Source organism: Pezoporus flaviventris, unplaced genomic scaffold, assembly GCF_033815535.1.
Source record: "Pezoporus flaviventris isolate CSIRO_AGI_PZ_B2104156 unplaced genomic scaffold, CSIRO_AGI_Pfla_v1 ptg000063l, whole genome shotgun sequence".
NCBI lineage: Eukaryota > Metazoa > Chordata > Aves > Psittaciformes > Psittacidae > Pezoporus > Pezoporus flaviventris.
Genome location: NW_026892611.1, coordinates 8,317,146 through 8,340,692, shown reverse-complemented (window position 1 = coordinate 8,340,692; position 23,547 = coordinate 8,317,146). Strand labels below are relative to the sequence as shown.

The following is a 23,547-nucleotide window of genomic DNA, read 5'->3' as shown; positions in this document are numbered from 1 at the left end:
ACTATAAAATACATTTAAAAAGCTAAGAAATGGGGAAAAAAAGACAGTGGGACTCTCCCTTCTATCTACTGGTTTCATTGGGAGTTTTGAGGCTGAATTAATATTTGAAAGGAAGTCTGACATTCCCTGATGAAACATGCAACTGGAACAATGTGCTTGCAGTTTCCTGCACACAGCCCATATTTTTCTCTGTGTTATCATTACTTGTATAAAGTCATATTCACTAAGTCATATATTAAATTGTATATTAACTGTCTTTTATAATTTGCCATGAGATTAGGTTAGTTTTCATTTAAGAGACAACTATCCAAAACTGTAAATCAGTATTTAAAAAAACAAACCAAAGGACTGCACAGTTATTTCTACTCCAGCATTAGTTCTTTAGCAGTACTGGAAACTGCTTTAAAGATGGGAGGGCTATGGAGCAGACTATGTGTTAACTACAAGACAGCATACAATGAGAAATTAAACTTCTCTAGGGCTAAGATGTTAAACTAATGATGTTTTTGGGAAATGAAACGCTTTTTGGATTTGCCAGTTCATTCACTGAACACATTTGGTAACCAAAACCACAGCCATATAGAAGTTAGAACTGAGTTTGCCTATATTCTAATTTCAGTACATGATGGCCACAGTATGATGGTCCTATGTGACTGATAATTGCTGGCAAGATAATGACCCTCACCCCGACAAATCCATTCAGTTCCCTCTTCCATGCAGTTGTGTCCCTGGGGCCTGAGTTAGATAGAAGAGAATAGAAAGCAGGAGGCATTGCCTTTTCAAGGAGCAAACTGCTAGCAGAAAGGGTTTTGTAGGTATGTCCTGCAGGGTGACTGCCTGCAGGTCTGGAGTGGTGTAGGGAAGGCAGAGCTTTGACATGTGGAAAAGGTGTTCAGGAATCTTAGTGTTGCTCCCCCAGCAGCAGGGCAGAGCAGAGTGTTGAGCAGAGACCCTGCCAAGCAGTGACACGTGTACCTTAACTTAGGATCTCTTAGAGACAGAAACAACTCCAGCAAATAATTAAAAAGAAAAAAAGAAAAGCAGCTCTTCAAACCTACATTCAGGGTTTTAAGAATATAATTAACTGACCAGAAAGCTCCTGGTAATTGTTTTAATTAAATTCTGAAATAAAAGGAGCAAGAGACAGAATGAGACCATACCTGTTTTCTGTACTTGCAGCTCCCTTTTGGCTTGTTCGAGAATGGATTTGATGGCTTCATCAGAGCCAGTCTCTGTGGTTCGGATTCTTGTGGTTATATTACCTGGAGAAGAAAACAAAACTAATGACTCTGGGAAAACCTCTATTTGCTTGGTTGTTTTAACACAAAGACAGACAGTATATACTGATATACCACCAGCATGACCTGACAGCAGTTTACACAGCACCTTTACCAACATTTACAACACCAAGAAGGCACTTAATAAAAGAAGAATATCCTTGCAGTGCAAAGGCCTGCCCGTTAGCTGCACTGGAGCAAGGAGAACACTGACATCACCAGAGGAAGAGCTAGGTGGTCATATACACCTTTCCCAGCATAACATACATAGGTCTATCTTTTTTCCTTTCCTTTTTTTTTTTTTTTTTGTTTTTGGAGGGGGAGAGAAAACAGAAGGGAAAAGAACCAGAGGGGAAAGGAAGAAAGCTAAAAACATAAGATAAGGAATCAACTTAAAAACTGCATCAGGTGCCAGGCAAAGGAGGAGGAGTATACAACCAGCCCAAACCAGAATTAGAACAGAACTAGATAAAAAGTAACCTTTAACTTTCTAGAGGTTACTACATTAAGAAAAACAGCCATTTAAACACAGATACCATTTGAAGCACTCTCCAGCTAACAGGTATTACTTGGTGGTTTGGTTTGGTTTAGGTTTTATTTAACCACTAAGGGGAAGAAAAGGAAGAAAAACTATGACTGTGAATGCTATTGCCCTTAACTGCATTTTTCATGATGAGATTATCATTTGTAAGTGAGCTAGATAATTTCTGTCTGGAGCCAAAATAACTACAGAGTTTTAGGGTACTTGTTTCTGTTTTTAATTCTTTCTCTTGTCTTGCTACAAGAAAAATACTGCAACTAATCTGTAACAAAGAAAAATGTTTGTACTTCCTGTTCAGTGATTATTGCTCTGACGTTCACTTACGATGTTTTTAAGGTTCACTATTTTATGTTCACTAAATGATCTGTAAGGTCCCTTCCAACCCAACCCGATCCTGCACGATTCTATTATTATCCTGTTGTCTTTTTCACACAGCATACTGAAGTATCACACTAATTTAACAGCGTATCAAACTGTATTTGTCCACATAAGCCCCATGAGAGGAAAGAAGCAAATCTAGAGCAGAAGCAGTATGCGACTGATGTTGTAATTGTGCAGCTTTCTACCTCCAAAATCACAAAAATAGCAAAGAGAGCATTTCAATGGATCTGATGCTTTTATAAAGCCACTTCTATCACTTCTCTCTTTTTTATCTGCGTACGCAGTGAGGTTGGGAGTGGAAAAAGTATCCAAACAGGGTTACGTTAGTACAGCAGCAGCAGAATTAGAAAAAGCAAAGTGTTCATCTAACCCATGGTTTGTTTTATACTTACTGTCTGTTTTTCTATCAGATTCCAGGCCAGAATCAAACTGCACAGTTTTAAGGAAACACACAGCTAAAGCACACTCCACTTCCTAGGTATTGACTGCAAAGAAAAACACCTGCCTGTGACGTACCTTCAGACCCATTTCTTCGTTTCGGTACTTCCTGAAATAGTCTGTTCAGGTTCTGGCCTGGATTCTCTGTTGAAAAACAAGTTTGGTAAGAACAAAACAATCAGGGGATGGTTGCTCTGACATCATGGGCTCTGTGACATGAGAAGCTGGCAGCCTGTCTCTGAGCACAAGGCTCTGAGCTGCCCTTGCCCCCTCGAGCCCTTGGCTGAGCACGGTTGGAGCTGGCTACTTGGGAAGAAGCGAGGCTGGCTGATTTGTTAATAAAGATTACAGCTACGTTCGGAAAGGAGATTAGACAGATATAAATAAACGTCTAGAGATACCAAAAATGAAGAGGTTAAAGATGGGCAGATAATCCCCTCAAGTACAATCATCAAAAGGAAGAACAGATTATAAATCGACCAGCGTGCGCTTTCAATTAAACACAGTCTAGCAAAATCCTGTCTTTTCCAATAGTTCTTGACTGTAAACAACTTACTTTCCAGTTTCTCTAAATGTAAATCTCAGTCTTTGCTTAAGATGAATCACAATGAAACGCATGTTATTTCTTAAAATCACTGCCTGAAATATGCAAAGCTGCTTCAAATCAGGATTCCTTTTATATTACTCATCTCATGCATCACCTGGGATATTTTGTCAAACACTTTGGGACAAAAAAGATCACGTAAGACACAACAAAAGTCTGGTCGCAATAAACAACCCCAAATAAAAACGTCCGGGTGTTTCTGAGGGCTGATACCCTTAGTTGCTACTGACCCTTTTCACTCTGTATTTAGCTCTGACAGGGGGCTATTGGGAAGTGAGGGATGTGAGTGTCCCTGCTGCTTGCCCCTGCTGACAAACACAAGTCAGCAGCTAAAAAAAGCATAAGCAAAGATACTAACCTGCTTGAGGGCTGAAAAGCAGAGTTAGAAAGCTGTACTTTCTGTACCTGACATCTGATCTGGGTGAACACAGCACCAACACACAAATGGCCCCATACAAGGAACGTTCCAGTTTGTAACACCGGTAACTAAGAGGAAAACAGGGCGAGACTCTCGGCCGGTGAGCGCTTACCTCTTTGTCTACCCTGGATGCTGCGAAGAGCCAAGATGTTCTGCTCATCCGAGAGGAACTGCTTCATCTTATGAAATGGCTCCTTGCCTCTCACAGTCAGTTTATTCCATGGCTTTGGCCGGGCTAGTATCTCACTCACAGACCCTTGCGACAGTCCCAACACATAATGTCCAAATATCCGCTGTCCAATATTGTGCTTGATCAACTGCTCTTTCACCTGACGTGCAATTTCGGCTGTGTCTATTTCCTCGCCTTCAGAGATGCTCCCAGCACTTTCTGACTGGCTGGGAGACGGGGCCATGCCATTTACATCCGGACTTTGTTGTAATGGACTTTGGGAAGATATGGAGTTTGTGCTGTAAGGACCTGTTGAAAAAATCATGCTTGTGCTTCCTGCTTCCTGCATTGCCTTGGAGTAGAAGGACTGCATTAGCTGTCGCTGGAGGAGAGAGTTTAGTGCAAATTTTCCTGTGGAGGCCAGGGGTAAGCTGGGGCTCGCCAGGGATGAGCTGAAAAAGTCTTGACTTAAACCCGTTGGTGAGAACTGGTGTGTACCATTAGTATTGGAAGCCTGCTCCCCCGTGTTGCGGAGCAACTGAGAAGGAGGGGAGGCCGGCAAGGTTGCAGGACGCTGACTCTCAGGCTGGTCTTTCCCTTTTCTCCTGGCTGACCCTACAAGGAAGGTCAAACATAATGCATTATGGGGGATCAAAGAGGGAAAAACCAAGATAAAAAAATGCAAAGTTTGCCCCGCAAAGGGAAAAAGTGCAGATTTCCAAGGGCCAATGAAGTGGCGGTGGGGTTTTTGTTTTCATTTTGGTTTTGGTTTGTTTTCATTTGGTTGGTGGGTTTTTTTTCCCCATAATTGAAATTTTAATAAGCCAAACAAGGCCCCCAAAACAAACAACATGCATTTCATGTTTGCACCTTTCTTGTATGTTGCAGCCTGGAGAATCCCCCTTACAAACATTAAAACTAGAACAAGTACATGAAGTGCAGTTATACATTTAAAATAAATGCAGTTACAGACAGCAAGTCTCTTTGTTGTCTCTCATTCAAGACATTACTCATTGGACCTGACTGAACCCAAATGCAGCAAACATTTACATTTTGGAACAAACCAATTTGAATAATCACCATTAGGTGGATGCACCAAGATCACTCAGTTAAAAGTCATAAACCGCTTCAGAATTCAGTAATCCCAGGGCCAGTGGCAACTTTTAACTTCCTTCCAGCTGCAAAAACCATAAACATTCAAGTATCTGGAAATTCCATGACTTGCCATTTAAAAAATGTGCACACAAGATGTAAAAAGCCCACATTAGGAAAGCTAAACGGCAAACACGCTTTGCTAAGAAGAAAGTATTTTGTTTTTCCAAGCTGACCTGCTGTAGTATATCTAAGTGTATCAGACAGGAAGATTATTGTGTTCTACATGCAAACATTTTGCATAACATTGTGTGTGGGGGAAGAGACTTCTGGTGCCACAGATGAATTTGTTCCCAAAACAGAAGACAGCCTCAAATGCTACCGCTTGGTACATCCTGTATTGCCTCTCTTCCCTAACCTTTAAAGACTCTTTGAGGTCTCCAAGTTTGATTTTCTAATCCAGCCTATAAAACTGCAGAAATCCAGCATCATTCAGTGCTCTTGTCACCTCTTACTCTTTCTGCCATGCATTAGCTCAGACATTCATCTCTCACTCAGCCCTCCCTCCCTTTACAAGACAGGAAACAACCAGAATAGCTGAAAATCGTATCAACCTACCACTCAGGTCACTATTTGTGATACGCAGCGTGGCGTTCTCAGACTGCAAGGAGCGGTTCTTCTCCAGCAGCAGCACCTCCAGCGGTTTAGATGCATCCTAAAGAAAATCAAAGTGGGAGGTTTGTTTCTAAAAGCATTAAGAGTCTCACTCAGGCACTAAAAAGGATTTCAGAAGAAGAAAACAACTGCTCATCCCTGCTATGAATGCAGCTAGGGAATTCGCCATGCATATATTTGCAGGAATCACTCAGTGCTCCTATGTGAGCCATAGAAGAGATTCACTGTTTAGTTTTCATTGTAAATCATCCCTCAATTCTGCATTATTTTGGAACGTGCAATGGAACATTCTCTTAATCCTACTTATTTTAAAATGGTACTGGCATGCCTTCTATTTAAAAGCTGCAGACTCCTTTTAATCTGATTAAAATAGGAGTTAACATTATTTCTTCTAGGTTGACTGACCCAAGTTGAGCATTCCCTTGAAATGCTGCATTTCAGCAAAATCACTTTGCTCAAAACCAAAGTCACTCACAGAAACCTGTGTCTGATTTACCTTCCACTGAATATCTACCCCTTGATCATTAAAAAACATATTGAAAATTAATCCCTGTGTATTGCTATTCGGTTCAGATTTCGGAAGCAGGAATTTAATTCATAACCTTTAAACCTCATTTGCTGGAATACAGCAGAGCTTTCTCAGTACTCAAAGGGTTGTTTTCTTTGGTGAGCATTATTTTCAAGGCTAACAAAGACTTAAAAATGGTAAAATCCTTGCTCAGGGTACTGTCAGGGCAAGAAACATGCAAATCTCAGCATAGCTGTCAAACAACTCTAGTACGTTTAAAAGACCCAACTCCACAACATTATGACTATCCACTCCAGCACAGCTGAAACGTCATTCTCTGTCTTGACCACTTTAAAGAAATTAACAGGCAAAAAATGTTCAGTTCAGCTTTTTGCATAAGGAAACATCAGGAAAACAATGCTCAACCCATATGTCTCAACAGCCACAGGAAACTGCCCGCGCCAACACCAAAGAATTGCAAGACAAATATTTTCTTCATTAACTGAATTGCTGAAGTAAGAAAGAAAACAAAAGTAGGTTCAGTACCTGCGCACCAGAGCTTTCAGATGGTGCAAACTCCATGGATTTCAATATACTGTGGAAGGCAGAAAAACAATTATTGTCTATTTCTTCTTTTCATGACAACTCCACTAATGAGCATTAACATTATCACTTCCTACTCTCCAGCAACACTACATGTGATAACAACTTTCCTTGCAGTAGCCCAGTCTCATAATGAATACAGAATAACCATTCAAACTAGTTATTGGATAAGAAAATTCTCTCGAACGTCATCTAAATCATTCCATATGCAATCCCACCAGGCCAGTTTAAGGCATAAATTTAAAGGTTAATAAGGATCTAACATTTTAAGCTGTCAGAAGCGATATAAATTTCTGTGTGAAGCTTGAAGGGAATGAAGAAGTTGTAGCAAAGCAACAAAACAGGGGAATCACCACCCCAATCACAGTACTTTATATAATAAACACCAGCTCACACAGCAATGAAAATATGCACAAATAATCCTCCCAACCAAGACGCTACAGGCTAAAAGGCAGTTTGTCATTTTAATAGCCTCCTAGTTCTATGGCAAAGGGAAGACAAAATGGGACAGTATTTCTTGAGAAATATGAAAGATCCAAGTATTTATAAGTACATTAAGAGAAGAATCTGATAGTCTCCTTGTCAATATTTTATATAAATACTGTGCAGTTGAAGGATGTCTCCCTTCAAAGTCTTTCAGTGAGAGTTGTATCATCTGGCAAGCAACAATCTTACAGGAATACAAACTTATTACTCTGCTTCGTCTAATGAATTGTTTTAAACAGGCCTGCTGCAGGCAGGACGTTAACGTCTCAGACTGAAGCAATAAATGATTTCAGCTTCTCATCGTACAAAGATGACATTCATTTGCTGAGGAAAAATACCTAACCAGATATAGACGGTGTTTATACAGCATTTTTTTCAAGTATAAAGCACCAGGAACTTTGTGTGGCAGGAAGAATATGTCCAACCATGTATTATATGTGGAAAATGAGGCAAAAAAAGGCAGAAGGCCAATACTAAGATGTAGGGACTGGTTGGGAATGCCACCAGGAGTCAGCTGAACACCCAGCACTCATTAACTGCCTCAGACCATGTGGCGTCCAGCTCCTCTATAAATCTGTCTGTGCTTTAATCCAGAATTAGATGTCCATGAAGTGACACTCTGGGAATCAGTAGGCTCAGTGAGTCATTCAAGATCACTCAAAGCCATAGCAAATCCAAGGGAAAAAGAAGTCATTCCAAGACAGGAACCTCATGCGTTGCATACTGTGTTAATTCTGACAGGCACTCCTACAAATATAATTATTAATAAAATTACAAAACTCTGGCCATCAGTTTCATCATACGGGGTCACTGAATGACACCTCTTCCCAGCAGAAATCACTGTGGGGTAGAGCCACCATCCAATACACAAACACATAAAGTAATGCCATTAAGAGACTGCTTTACGTGGGCATAACAGCTCACCCACATGCAAAAGTGCCTCTTTTCTGCTATTAATGGAATTGTGCCAGTCAAGGAGAGAGGCTGTGCATTAATGGCTTGAGTTCTTAGAGATCCTGACATTATATTGACATCACAGGCATGTTTACTCAGGTTACTAATCACTGCTGAAAGCAAGTGCTTCTTGGGACATCTCCCCAGAGCCACAGCTCTGTCTACAAGGACTCCAAAGTTCTGGGGGAGACAAATATGCAGAGACTCATCTAGGGAACACCCTTTGAAAAGGGGGGCTGAAAGCACAGCAAGCAGTAATCACAGATTCATAGAATGGTTTCCAATGGCGTTAGAACTGGGTGAGCTTTAATGTCCCTTCCAACCCCCTGCCATAGTCAGGGACACCTTCCACTAGAGCAGGTTGCTCCAAGCCCCATCCAACCTGGCCCTGAACACTGCCAGGGATGGGGCAGCCACAGTTTCTTTGGGCACCCTGTTTCAATGCCCTCATGATGGTCGAATAAGGAAACCCATCCGAATTTTTTAAAACCCCTATTTTTTACTGCAAATTATCACGTAACAAACTTCCCGTGGCAAATCCCAGCTGTTTCTCCCATTTCGGCTCAGATCAGCAGCACACTTGCGATGCCGGTCTCCCAGTAATCCCCACTTACCGCACTTTAGTCTGCCATGCAGAGCAGTCCTGGAGCATACAGCCGCCTTCCTTCAGGATGAGACTAAACCAAAGGAAGCTGCACGCTCTGAAGGAGCTGGTGTGATGTTCTCTGACCACTACTGTGCTGCCTACAGAGCCAGACTGAAACCAGTCCCACGTGCAAAGTAATCCTAAATGTATTTAGTCTGTACATGGGGTTCTTGGTATCAAATGGCCAACTTTGAAGCCCTGATCCTCTTGTGCCCTCCACTTGCACCAGCTGCTCTACCAATGCATTTTTATACTGAGTACCTGCTGCCAGCTGGGACCTGCAAAAAGGATCCTGAATACTGCAGCAGCTGTATTTTCCACTGAGCTTGGAGCAGGCATGTACATTCAGACCTCATCTGGAAACTTACTGACCTCTGCCTGCTTAAAGTGTATTCTCTGCTACCTGGAATAGCCTTCTGGTCATTTCACAGGTAATTTCCTATACACTTAGAACCCAAAATACACTAAAATCCAGGCTGATGCTATCTCAAATTGCCCTTGGAGGAATATTCACTACAGCATGTTCATTTTCTCAAAGTAAAAGCTAAGTATGTCAAAAATGACTCTCCAAATGTGTCACAAACAGGAATAGGAGGAAGCAAAATGTTTCCCCTTTGGATTCCAGGAATATCTTTGCCCATGAGATTTCAGCTCACTCTGCTGCTCAAGATCAGTTATCTGCTCTTTAAAGGAAAGATCTTGTGACTTGAATCTGCACATCTAAGACGACTTGAAAGATCTTACTCTAAAGCAAAGTGTGCATTGGGACAGCTCAACTTTCTGATTGTATGATCCTGACTGCACAGGCAGGAGGGTTAGCACTGTTGTATTACTCAAGAGGGAACTGAAAGTACACACAGAGCTCTCAGATCTCAAAAAAAAGGTTTAAAAGCCATTTGGCACAAAAGCCAATGCAGCAACAAAGGAATCCTCCCATCCAGATCTTGATGTGGACCACTTTAAGCTCCTCCAAGGTCAGAAGCCGGCTGACATTGAGATCCCTCAGCCTCGAATGCCTCTAACATCCTTGGGAGGATTAAGGAAAATACATCAGTTCTCAAACACAAAAGGAGTTTATTCTCTTCTTCCTTACTGACAAGATATCTTTTTTCTTGGTGTGTATGCATGTTATGAGCAGCTCTTTCTCGGTCAGTGTTGCAGGGTACAAAGGCAGCACAGTAGGATTCAGTATGAGGGATACCAGATCTACAGCAATAGACTTTTCATAGCTTCACTTCAGATGAGACTGTCACTCTCAGATGCCCATTTAGATTTTGGCACATCTTTTGGACCAGATGGGAGCAGAGAGGGTGGCATGAGTGAGCTGCTGTGACAATGCAGCACTGCAAACATCTTCAGTGCTCGCGCAGAGGGTCTTAACACCCCACACCTCCCAGTAGGATGGTATGTGGACCCTAGGCCACCTACAAGGTAGCTGTCTGTCCCTCCAAAGTCAGCAGATAAAAACTCTTATCCACAAATTATGGGATATAAAAGCTGTAACAGCCAGGAGAACAGAGTTAATTTACTGGCACCCAACAAGGGTCACTTGCAGGAGATTTTCCCATCTATTTCACTGCAGGCTCATCTTGAAATAACAGGAACAGGCAGAAGCACCATATGAATACTCTGGTGTCATGGCTTCTCCCGGACCTCTTACCTGCCTTCCCTCATGTCAGTGTTGTAACAAAGAAAAAGTAAAAACCAAAAGGCTTTATTGCCAGAAATATAAGGATATAAAAGAGTTTCATAGCACTTAAAACTCATTTGCTGCTTTGGCAAATTCACATTTAGTAACTCATGTAGCAAATGGAGAGGTTGTGGCCTCATTCCTATTCACTGATTTACATGAGGGCATAAAGCAGCTGAAATCTGAAGCTGAGTTTCCTTCATTCAGGAGAGAACATGGATGTATTTATCCATATCACTAAAAGAATGATGTTTTTTTTGAGACCAGTTAATATTCAGGTATAATGACCAAAGAAACAGTCAACTGAAACTATATCCTTCCATCAGGGTGTGCTGCAGCTGGCACTGAACCAGAACCGCAGTCAGCATGGCTTGAATGTAATAGCATCGAGGGCCTGGGCAGTCCCTGGGCTTGCAAAACCAAACGCGCTTTCCACATTCTCCAGGGACGTGTAAACAAAAGCACATGACTCCCAGCCCCATCTGAAATACCTCATTAAACAAGGTAACATTTTTTCAGGCTTCTTAAAATACACACAAAAATGCCAGAAAGATGAAAGAAGAGATGGAGTTTCTTGCAGTTATTTAAACCATGACACTAAACGTATTTCCAGTCAAAAAAGTTCTCTTCTGAACCTGACAGCTTATCTTGTTAGAGTTCAAAATAAGGCTCATTTAAGTCTCTTAAAAAAGCCCCCTGGAATAGGAAGAGGCTGTTTGTGGCTTTAGTTTAAAACCACAATGTATTAGCAAAAATATACAGTGAAACAAGCCCAGCATTAAAATGGTAAGTGCTGAACAGCGGCTGGCAAAAGCAGAGAAAAGGTATTATGGCCAAAGGCCCTGCATTTAATTCTTGGTCCACATCACACTCAGCTGTTGGCTGGGGATTTTTAAAGAGTCATCCACCTAAAATACCACAGATTTTCAAATGCTTTACCCTTGGTGGACGATAGTTTTAGCACCTTTTCTTCATGACACCTGTATTATTTGCTACTGCGATACTGCTGCAATGAAAAGGAGCACTCTCAGAGACAGCATCAGTTCTGGATGCAATTTCTGCCAATATTCCCAATTTCCCCATCTTTGTGGGTTTGACTGAATTCTTTATTGTTCCGAGATCACAGATTTGTGGCTTCATTTAACAAGCATTGTTAAACTACAGTTTGTGAAAAAATTACGGTAAGCATTTAACACTTACTTTAATTCTTTCTTAACCTCTTCATAATCAGCCTGTCCTTTCAGTTTTTCTTCCAGTTGCTTTAAAAGAAAAAAGATGGATTTAATTATTTAGGTTTTTTTCTGCCTGCAGGCTTTCAAAATCGTCTTTAAATTATTCCATATATACAGCAGCACAAGTGAGGGTTAATGACTCGAACCTAATTTACATGTATTAGAAAACAAACTATAACCAATTCAACATAAACACAATTATACCTCACTTTTCCTTTGTTTACAGCGTGCCAAGCGTTACAGAATTCAGTAGGTCCCAATTTGGCTGTTTGCAATGTCACTGTCACGTGTTCAGGAAAGAGGTCGGGGAAGAAGGTATTAGAAATGGGGGCAGCTGAGATCTTTATGCAACTGATAAATGGAATAACCAAGCAGGATGCTTTGGCACACACTGTATTCTTCATACGAGAGGTCCTGATAACCTTATCTACATGGAAAAGAATGAAGAAGACTGAAGACGCTGCTGTTGACTGGAACAAGCCTTAGGCTTGTCAGACTTCTACAATGCCTCATGCTCAAACAAAACAGCTGTACAAAGTCATTTTACAAGCATTACTTATTGCAATAACTAAATGATTACACACCGGAGATGAAGCACTGAGACCAACTCAGCAGGTCTTTTTGCTCAGGTCTGCCTGACCTGGGGCTGTCTCAATGGTTTCTCTTTGGTCTGAAGATGCCACAAATGTTGAAATAAACCTTCCAACACAATGCTACACATTTGGACCTTACCCAGCTCCCAACAACAGTGCTCATCACTACAGGATAAATGCTTCAGGAGGCCTAAAACATAGTGACACATAATTGGTGCCGTTACATTGCTTTCAGAAGCCACATTCATTTCCCACTAATAATTTCTTTGCTTAGTACAGGCACACCTGATCTAAGCAAAGAAAGAACAGAACTTACTGGCTTGCAACTTCCACGGGTAAGTTCAGGCTAGCTCCGCTTCACTTCATTTTTTGGTGTAAAAATTGTCACAGAAACCCAAAGGTCACAGGAAACAGAAATAACACAAGGACAAAGCACCCTCAAAGACAGAGCATCCGCTTTGAAAACGAAAGGAATATATGACATGAAAAAGGAGAGGAGGGCTTTATGTCCAGAAGAGGCTGCCTTCAGAGGAGAAGTGAATTGAAGAAGCCACTCCTGGGCTGCTTGCTGAATGCAGGAGGAAGGCAGGGAAGGCTTGCAGTGAACTTGGATAATTATAGCAAACTCATTTTAAATGCAGCCCCATAAAGTTCCACACCAGCACAGTTATGGGTGAACAGCAGGGCTGGGACACATGAACAATTAGAAGTAGGAACCTCTTAACCCAAGTAAGCCCGTGTGTACGTGTCACCCATCTCAAAGCTACCAATGGGTACAAGCAGCAAACCTGAACACTGTAATACAGAACCCACAGATCAGCAAGTCCATTATCTGAGCCATCTTAATGATTTAAATAAGGCTTCTTCAGGTGACAACAGCAGCATGATGGGGCTTTGTTGGATTTCCAGCTATTTTGCTATCTATTAAAGGATTCCCTGTCAAGCCCTTTCCAGTTTAGGCATCGCTGGCATTTCCTTCTTGCCATTAGTACACATATTAAAAAGCGGTGACAAAGTGGACATCCATGTTATTAATATACCACCCTCTTAAATTCTTGTTCCTGCTTTTTGACACCATAATCCACAATCCTTAGTCACTGCTGACAAGAGGCATCTCCCAGCAGTAATGGATGGGCCCTGCTCTGGCAGCTGCTCAACAAGCAACTCTTAATGGATCAGCACCACTGTTACAAGAAAGCAGAAACTGTTAAGTGTGGAATTTGCACTCTGTGGAACACTGTTGAAACAAGTGGCCTCTTAAAAAGTCCTATGTCCTAAATCCTTAGCCATCAGTAACTCATGCAGTCATTCAGATGTGTTAAAAAGACAGAAAAGACACACATCTTTTAGCCATTTCACCAGACATGTCCTGCCTTACCAAATTCCACTTACTAACTGGAATTATAGGGATTACTGACTTTGCTTTATATAGAAGAGACAGTTGTACAGGTGTTCTGGTCCTGGATAATGTGACCAGGAAAATCCTACAAATACTAAAGATGTCTGAGGTTCTGATAACCTCCAACATGTGTTGAAATCTCATTATGCAAATGCAGCACATAACCCCAGGGCCCAAGGGTCACTTCAGTCCTCTCAGTTTTAAGAAGGGCCAAGCTTCAAAGTGCCATGAGTTCAAGCAGCTTTTCAAGCTACAGCTTGATGCTGAAAACCAGAGTCACTTTAACAGGGAATCCAGCTGGACTTTTTAATGCACCAGATGAGGCTCAGTAAGAGTGGAGAGGGATCTTCAAATGAAATCAGTGAGCCAGAGAGCCCTCGGTACTGGGCAGGAGACTGAGCATCATGGCTGACAGCTTTAAAACTCCAATGCGGGCAATGGGAGGATGGTGCTGAACACCACACAGCATCTTTCAGCTCCCCCGGCCATCTTCTAACTGCTTCTTGCTCCTCTAAAGCTTAAAGCAAGGATACACTATAATTCATCTCTTCCTTAACTGCTGTGACTTGTAGCGTTTTGGGGTCTACAGGATAGCTTTTACAGTAGGGATAACTGGCTATTTACACTAGCCCTCAGTATATAAAGCACTGGAATAAATTTAAAACAAACAATATCTTGGATTAATCTGTTAGTTCCTTATGCAAGGACACGCCAAGAAAAAAGCCTTTTGTAGAAACAGAGATAAAATACAAGAAAAGCTAATGATTCCCATTGTCATGCAATCTATACTAAATGTAACTGTATAGGGATATGTTTTACCCTGAAAATATTTCTGAGACTTTTAGGTGCAAAGCCCAGTTAGTAAAAAAAAAAGATGTTGACAAAATGAAGCTGCTTTGGACTCTCAGGTACTTGTATACTATTATAGCGGGTTGGCAACCAGCAATATTTTACTTTGAATTGTATAAAACCCACATACATCCATCACTTCCAAGTACCTACTATAGAGATTGTTGCCATGGAAAATCTGCACCTAAATGTATACTTTACTAAACAATATAAACTAACAACTGAGAATGCACTACCTGTATATAAGCAGACTCTTTAGGCTCTTGGCATCTTCCCAGTGAATGACTGTTTTAAAATGTATTAGTATGGTAATTGTCACAAAGAACCCTGTGAAATGCACAGAACATGGTATAACAAAGGTTCAAGCTGTGAGACAATCTGGAGGAGCTAATATCTCGCACTAAATATCAACCTGCTTAGTTCAGACAAAACACGTCCTAACATTCTCCAACAGACAATAATGCAGGGAGCCAGAGGACAGAAGGAACGGAGTGGTGGTGTTTTACACACTAAATCAGAAGATATTCCATGTTAAGGAATTGTCTTGCATTTGTTGTGTGATTAAACTCATGTTGGAGCATACACAGATTGGCTCCCCTCCTATTTTTAACAACTGAGTAGGTTATTACTGTGTCTTTAACTGAAGTGTCTTAGGTAAATAGCATGTGCTGTATTAATGGCTCTAAAACATCTAAAAACCCCCATAAGACTAATGTCATAGTTTAGAATGATAAACTAAAAAGCCCATATTTAATTAACCCAGGTTATCTGATGGATCTCTTTGCTAACTAGCACTGCCTTATTGTAACTGGGTAGCAGGGAAGCTCTAACACCCAGCAACAAAGGGTTAATATAAATACGATTAGAAAAGACTTGTTACTAGAGGACATGTTTTGATTATTAGATCAGATGAAGATAAAGAAGCAATAATTCTGAAAGTATTTCTGTATTGTTTCATTAAGTCACAGAGTATTAAAGAATTCCCCCAAGATATGGTCTGAGAACATTGCTTTAATTTGTGAAACTGTGATTCATTTTTGGTGGAGGCAACCATTACAATCTCAGTTGAAGCAATCCCTCTATAATCAAACATGAGATCAACACATTGCCACTGAGATTTGGGTCTTCTTACAACAGATCTCAGACACAGGTTTTCCCAGCACTTAGGGGTAAAAGCATGTATTGTGAAATATTTTTATACTGCAACAAATAAGGTTAGAGAGGGTTGAAATGACTCAAATTTTATCAGTAGAGTCACTGCATCAGACACTATCAACAAGAACCTAAATACAGAGCATTACCCGGGCAAGCCTATGAGAAAATGGAAGGAGATTACTGTACTGAAAATCAAAGGCTTGCTCTGTAATTTCTATGATCCTATTCCCTTTGAAGTTAATGGCTAAACTAATACTGACCTCACCAGGAACATGCTTTATTCCAAGAAAATCTGTCAAGTGCAAGGACTCAAGGTATTTTCTATCAGGCTTTATGAAAAAATAAAAAAACCCTTTAAGACAGGTGGAGCCAGCAAAATGTGTTGCTCAAAACCAGGCCAGCTCCTTCCTCCCTCATTAAGAGTAGTGCTCACATAGTGACAGATGGGCAGAGACTGATACTGTCAATACAGGAACCTAAAGGGTTTCCTTTGCTCTACTGAATTTTCATCAACATTTTCATAAAAAAGGCTGTCTGAAGACACGCTGAAAGCAGGCTGAATGCAACACTTCTGCTTTCATTCCTAACAGCCATTTCTCCACATAAATCAAACCGCGCCAGAGCAAAACCAGTAAGCCCTAAAAAATGTCAGAATTAAAACAATTTGTAAGAGTTTCAATTGAATATTAAATCATTGTGATAGAGGAAAGCTGCCCACGCCACAGGCAGAGGTAAGTGGGGACTATCAGCCTCCTGCTTTCAAAAAACCCTCAGACTATAAGACCTGCAAAAACTCTGAAGTCTTTAATGGAATAGATAAATTTATCTTGTTTACACTTTGAAGCTCATAGATGGTAGAACAATGAAAGAGACCGGATTTACAGGAAACTGATTCATAACACATGTTAGGAACCATTTTTCATGCTTACTGATAGACTAAAACTCTGTGGGTTAGTGCACAAAGAAAGTGAAGCTGCTGAAGCAAAAGGTAAAAGGGTCACTCACAAAATGATTAGATGCTTCTTCTAGGTTTAGTGCAGTGCTGCTGGTATGGAAATGAGCTCAGGACTGAACTGCTAATTCTAAATGGGAATTACTGTGCAGCAAATACACAGCTAAAAGAATGAACGAGATGGTTATTAAGGCTAAAAAGCAGTCTCTCTGATTTTACTGGGTTTTATGCTCTAAATAATACACTTCCCTTTGCCAGTGGAGAGAACTGGAGTGGGCAGCAGGTAAATTCAGGCAGATCATAAACATTCCTGGCAAATCTTCAGTAACAATCAGTGGAGTGGGAACTGAAAGTTTTAAAAGCGAACACAGATTTGCTGTGCTGTTTCAGTTCAGCTACTGCACTCCAGAGCCATGGTAAATATATGATGGGGTTTGCTAGTGGTTGTAATTCTAAAGGTAGCCATGTTCTGCACAAACAGATTTCAAAACAGTGAGAACTAAGTCAATCATATTTCAACAAACCTGAGATCACTTAGAATAAAATGCCACAGAAAACAGAATTCAACAGCACCCTGAAGAAGTCAGGGGCTTTTATGGTGCCTCTCAGAACCACAGCAAACTTCCGCCAGTAATACCCAACATTGGTAAAAAGGCTGTATCCTTTGAAAGGTGCTGAGCACAGAACTGAGCCTTACTTTAAGTGTGCTGTTCTTGGCAGTCAGCTGCTGCTCCAGCTGGGAGATTTGGCTGCTGGAGTTCTCCCGCAGCTTGGTGAGGCTGCCCTGGAGTCTCTGGACATCTTCTACCAGCTGGGCGATCTCCCGCTCCTTCGCAGCCAGCTCCACCTCCAAGCTGGACCGTGTCAGCACCTCGATGGCCTGCTCCTAATGGGAAAACAGGAAACAAAACAAAGGCAAAAAGCTTGAATTCAGAGCAGGTAGGTAAGGATCAAGCATGGCTCCGCGTGGCACGAGAGACACAAACAACTTCTAAAGCTGGGACTCCTGCGGTTGACTGCGTGAATCTGGAAGATGAACCCTTCTACTCCCCAGCACAGCTCTTTGGTAAAACAGGGCTAATGGGGAGAATAAATGTCCCTATTTCAGAAGTGCACTGGAAAGATGCAGCCATGAAAGTCAAAGGATTCTATTTAGATCTATTTATTATTAATAGTCCAAATGCTTTGACAACTATGAAAATCTGTGCTTACAAAATACTAATCAGATAAAATGTTCGGAAGTAATGGAGCAGAATTGCTTAATCAGGAAGGGCAGAGCCGTGTGCCTTTGGCTGTCTGTAGGCATGCTGCACAGCTCAGGCAAAATAGTTAGAAATGGCCCCAAACTGCTGCTTCCAATACGCTTCCTCCTTGCCTGAAAATTGCTCACTGTTAAACATTATTGCTAGCAACTAAAACCTCTTCTCCACGGGGATGAAGATAGATTTGACAGCTGTAAGACAAGGCCATTCTCCCTTCGGCCTCCACTTTTAGAGATTCCCTTTCCCAAATCAGGATCTTTCTTCTTTCCATTTCCCATGGCTGCAAAATCAGTCCTCAAGTCTGAAACCTCCTCACTGGACCCAACCTTCCAGTAGGACAAGAATGAAGAGGGACAGGGAAGTTAAGAAGAAGGCAGATCTATTCAGAAAAGGTAACACAGACTAAATGTACCATTGCTTTTGTCTCCTTTTGTGTTAAGAGATCAATAGCTATAATGCATCGGAGCTCTGAACCTCTCTTCCATGAAGAACACACACAAATTCTTGTGCAGACCTGGGGAGCATGATGCAGCCCAATAAAGAAGGTACATTCCATTATGAAGCCTAAAACACATCTTACAAAGGTTAATGGCTGCTCCTCAGAAAACACCAGTGAAGGAGGAAAGAATCCATTTACCACAAGAGACACACACAATGATCGTAAGCATTATACCAAAGATCCTACGGCAAAAAAGCTGAAAACTCAACCCCCCTGTGCTGTCACCCAAGCACTTTCCTTACAATTCAAGATGACATTGCAGCAGGTTGAAATATACTCCATCCCCTCTCTGCTGGAAAATACAGGCACAACAAAATGCCTTTTCCATATCTTCTAAACACTTAGCTTGATTCCCAGTGACTGCATAGCATTGTATCTCAGAAAGCTACATGTAGGAACAGCAGTTAACAACGCTTTCCTATTACACTGAATTATACTTTTAACTTGAAAAAACCTCTAATTTGCTTGCATGAAACATCACAAGTTATATAATCATCTGCTGCTTGTGCCTATTGAGACTCGAACGTAGAGTCTGAAATAAGATAGATAATGATCATTTTCCTCCTGCAGTAGTTGTCATATTAAATATAAATGAAGTGCAGAAGTACTATTAAATACAAGAAAGACCTAATGTTAAAATAATGATAAGACTAGGACACGAGATAAGAAGAGGCAGGTAATTCAGAGTTACAAGTGATATTCAGGCTTCTTATTTTGTATTTTGCAGCCTGCTTGTCTATCTTCTGCCATCTCTGAGAAAATACTGGGTCGTATTAATAGACGACCAAACAGATCTGGAGGACTTAGGGTTTGTTACTCATTCTCTGCAAATGTATTTTAAAGGCAACCACGTGTTTCTCCGATATCAGTGTCAAGCATGTATATGGCTTGCAAGTAAAAAAACAATGTAACGAGCCCAATTCCTTTTGTTTGGTAAATCTGCTGCTTAGAAGAAGACTAAATTTCACTTAATTGCATATTTACATTTAAACACTCCTATTTTTCCTTTGGCAAATAAAAATCAAAGTAATCTGCCTGCTCATCTGTGATACCTGTTAACCCAGGACCAGCTGGAGTCCTGTAACAGCACCCTGTGCCCGCAAGGTCTGATCAGCAGTCAGTGCTACCAACCTCCCCAAACAACACTGCTTGCTTTATTTAGAGACACACAACAAGCAACCAAACCTTTAGGAGCACAGGATATCTTCTCCATTTTCTAAGCTTCTTTTATCGGATTTATAGGTGTAAGTTTCAGTTTAGATATACCCAGTGAAAACTGGAATGATACAGAACTTACTTCCAGTTCCTCTGACAGCCCATACACTATGAATAACAAGAATGAGCAGGCAGCAGGTCCCCACTAATGCAACCAACACTGGGCAAAGTTGGTTCCCTTGGTCTGAAGCTCCACACCTCCTCTGTGCCCTTCAGGCAGGCAAGTGCTGATGGCCCACCAAGTCACTGTTCATTACACTGCATCAATCCCTTTATTTTTCCTTTGCTGATGCCCTTACTGATGTGATTTAACTTCTGAGTCGCTGCTATCCTCCTGGACCAGCTGAGGAGAGCTATGGATCACCATACCAGTCACCTCTATCCTTCCCGTGGTCTTCTCCAGCCACCAGGCCCCTCAGAAGCTGAACCAAACCGCCATCCCAAAGGAACACAATTCCACTGCAGTTAAAAATTACTCCAAACAGGTATTTTTATAGCTGTGAGCTTAAATTGAAAGAGTTGTTCTGTAGGAATGTCAGAAACCTGTAAGAGCCAGTAAATATTTTCTCTCACCACATCAGGTGCCTTCTGGATCTGCGTAGCAAGTTGAAGAGATTTGTTAGCTGACGAGAGCTGCTCCCTTAAGGTCTCTGCCTCTCTCTGAGCCACCTCTGCCCTCTGAAGGAAATGAAAAGGGGTGAAAAGAGAAAGTACATTCAGTTTAACAACTGACAATTATTACAAGAACATTCATCAATTCATGCCTGACTGAATATAATTGATTTTCCTAAACACTCAACCTAATAAATGTTAGGAAAAAACATAGAATGTGATGGATTTTTATTTTAAACAGTACAAGGAAGAAATAATTGAGCGATTATGACAGTAATTTAACGCTAGGAGCAAGGAATCCCCTGCTGATACTAATGCTGCGGCCCACTGAATTTCCCAGACTGAATAAATACAAGTGGAAATGGAGTCTTTTTATTCAATTTCTTTCTATTCTCATAGACCAAGCAGATTTTATTGCAAGGTTCCTCATGGGAATAATTCTCACGGGTGAATGCTGAATTAAAAGATATTCTGACCATTCTCTCTAACACACACACACACAATGTTGTGGGCTTGCTTTCTTCAGTAATTATTTCCCCAAACACGAATTGTTAGATTCTGTTCTTTCAGCACATCTATTTCTTCAGCAATATTTAACTCTAAGCTGACGATTTTGCACAGCTCAGTTACCAACTGCTGAGGATTTACACAGTATCTGATCAGCCTGGGACCTGGCTACCAGGTAGAATTCCCCTATAAATATTGAGTAATGATAGAAAGGAGAAAGGCAGAATTATGAGGAAAGATTGTCTGTACAAGAATTTGGGTAGAGACAGATGGATCAGTAACTTCAGGCAATAAATAGCAGCAAAGTCCTTTCCATAACTGTGTAGAAGCTTCTGTTGAGAGAAGTAGAACAGAACCTGGTTGTTCTACAGTATATACTCTTCCTGGCCAAACTTTCTTCTCTCTTCTTATAAGAAATGTATTTTATTGTTATAAAGCCACACTGAAACCTCCTTGAGTAGTCACTGCTTGTCATCCAGGCTACTCCATGCAAATCATGCTGCACCTTTGGCAGAAAACAGCTAGCATAATTTTCTATCTCTACTTGTAAGACATATCAGCAACTCTTCCAAACCCATGAGCTGCTGCTAATCGTGGCCAGAACTTTTCTTGACCAACTTTTACCCTTTACACTGATGGGTCCCCTTCCTTTATTGAGTCATAAATTCACACTGCCATTTTTTAAGCCACCATAAACTGCCATATTTCTGTGTGCCAGACTCCTTGTTTTCTCAGCTAATCCTTTTGAAATCCTCAGTCATCTAAAGCAGTGCGTATAAAACCTATATGCCTGTATGTGTGCATGATCTTTGAGCTTCTAGTCAAAGCAGAGACTCTGTCTGCATGTGTAATCAATCAGTAAACTAACAGCAATCAAATACTAAACGCATCATCTGTGCTATTTGCTCACAACATTATATTAAATGATTTTGCATAGGTTCTACAGCTGTAATTAAAATGTGATTGTAAAAAGTACAGTATCATGGCTCTCATAATCAGAGCACGGGACACAACCTATTGTGTGCTTGAAAACATGGCAGCAGCATTAAAAAGGCACTAAGAAAGAAAGTTGATGTTGTTTATGCAGTTGGGTAATATCAGGATAAAAACCTGAGCTAACAGCACACATTGAGATAAATTATTTTCTTGCACTTTATTAGATGTGGATGTACATATATTGATCTAATAACTGCTAAGCAACTCCAGCAAAGCAGGACAAGTTACTACACTGTGGCACTTGCTCTATGGCTGTATAAGTAATGAGTTTTGCAGCCTTAAGCAATTCTGCTGATGGCTTCCATTCACAGCAGCATTGTTTTCAGAACCTATTCAGCTCGCATGCAAGCAAACCACAGAGGGTATTTCTAATAGATGTTACATCTGCATATACAGTAAGCTGTCAGCTGCCCTCTCTGCACAGCCTCCCCAGCCAATTCACACCACCTGTTGTAATCCTGTGAATAATATTAGACAAGATTTCATACTAGGCATTGTTGAAAAGACACCAACAGAAACTTTGGGCTATTCTGCTTGGGAAATACTCATCAATTTTCCTCTTATTTTTTATTCCAGAATGGAAGCATTTTCAAGCCATAATCAGAGATGCATTCAATGCCTGGAAAGCACTTGTGGGTGCTATTGCAATATAAATTATAAATTACACATAAAAACCTGTTAAAAGAACAGCAGGTTCAAAACTGAGCGCTCAGAAGTTCTGAAAAGCCAGCCCCAGGGCCGCGGGTGTGCTCGGCCACCCCCTGCGTTGTGGGGCTTTGGGAGGCAGGCTGGAAGCACTCAGTAACATGCTATTGCTTCTCCCCACAAGACCCCCCCTGCCTGCTTCATTCAGCTCCCAGGATGAATAGTGCTCACTGAATGAGTATTTTGCTTCGTCCTCCTTGTTCCGTGTGTGACCTCTGTGGTTTATTTACTGCAAACTAATCCCACCCTCCTCTGCAGATAGGATTAATCGCTTCCTCACAGGCTGTGCTCTGCTTTCCACCACCAAAGGATCCAAGTGCTTCAGAATCGTTAATGAATGCACTGGCACAACCTCCATATTGAGGTGTATGGGTTCCTTAAGTCCCAGCACATCTCCATCCAGGTGCTGTGCACGGTGGTGTCAAACACAACCACCCCCTGTGGCACAGGCTGCGTTTGGCTGTCTCTCACCTGCACTTGAGGCCCCACACAGCAACTGCTCCCCTACAGAACCCTCTGGTTTTCCCTCTCTGACTCCCACCCCTCTCTGCTCGTCACTTTGTTCCCTTCCTAATTCATGTTGGCTGCTGGAAGCACCATTTCTGTCTCCGCTGAGCTTCGCGCTGCCTTAGCTCCAAGCAAGCTCATACCTCGCATGACCTAACAAATACACAAACTCCCAGAAATAGTCTTACCCCCACGATTTCCTCCTTCCTCTTTTCCTCGTTGCTTCTTCTCCAGCTGTCCTTGTGGCAGCCCCGTCCCGGTTCTTCTCCTCCCTCCTTTCCTCCCTCCCTACCACAACTCCCGTCTCCGCTTCCTGCTCTCCGTGCTCTCACGCCGGCATTGCCTGTCTCCCGATCGCAGAAGGGGCAGCCTGGGGGAGCATCTCCCCTCCCCGTGCTCCCTGTTCAAGTGGCACTGAACCTTACATTGCCACCAAGAGAAGCAAAACCTGGCTGGTTAATGTTCACCAGCCGGCGCAGCGATAGACTGCAGCGTGCTTGGGACAGGCACAGACATCAAAGCGGACAAATTCAAACCAGATTCTGTTGAGTTGGTCTGAACTCTTGGTTTTTTTTTCAGACA

General features: G+C 41.6%; 1 protein-coding gene across 9 annotated transcripts in view; it reads right to left on the bottom strand.

Annotated features, from left to right (window-relative positions):
- The window catches only part of CUX1 (cut like homeobox 1), a 269,185-nt gene that overhangs the window by 66,430 nt on the left and 179,208 nt on the right, over window positions 1–23,547 (bottom strand). For 5 of the 9 annotated variants that reach the window (XM_061470426.1, XM_061470428.1, XM_061470427.1 and 2 more), the window contains exons 10-17: window positions 20,212–20,316; window positions 17,360–17,548; window positions 11,683–11,741; window positions 6,650–6,698; window positions 5,539–5,635; window positions 3,772–4,137; window positions 2,716–2,781; window positions 1,161–1,262 (exon numbers count right to left, since the gene is read on the bottom strand). In XM_061470426.1, coding sequence (XP_061326410.1) covers window positions 1,161–1,262; window positions 2,716–2,781; window positions 3,772–4,137; window positions 5,539–5,635; window positions 6,650–6,698; window positions 11,683–11,741; window positions 17,360–17,548; window positions 20,212–20,316 — 1,033 coding nt within the window. Of the gene's footprint in view, window positions 1–1,160; window positions 1,263–2,715; window positions 2,782–3,771; window positions 4,444–5,538; window positions 5,636–6,649; window positions 6,699–11,682; window positions 11,742–17,359; window positions 17,549–20,211; window positions 20,317–23,547 lie in introns of all 9 variants that reach the window. The other 4 variants (XM_061470429.1, XM_061470434.1, XM_061470425.1 and 1 more) reach the window with 3 other exon arrangements.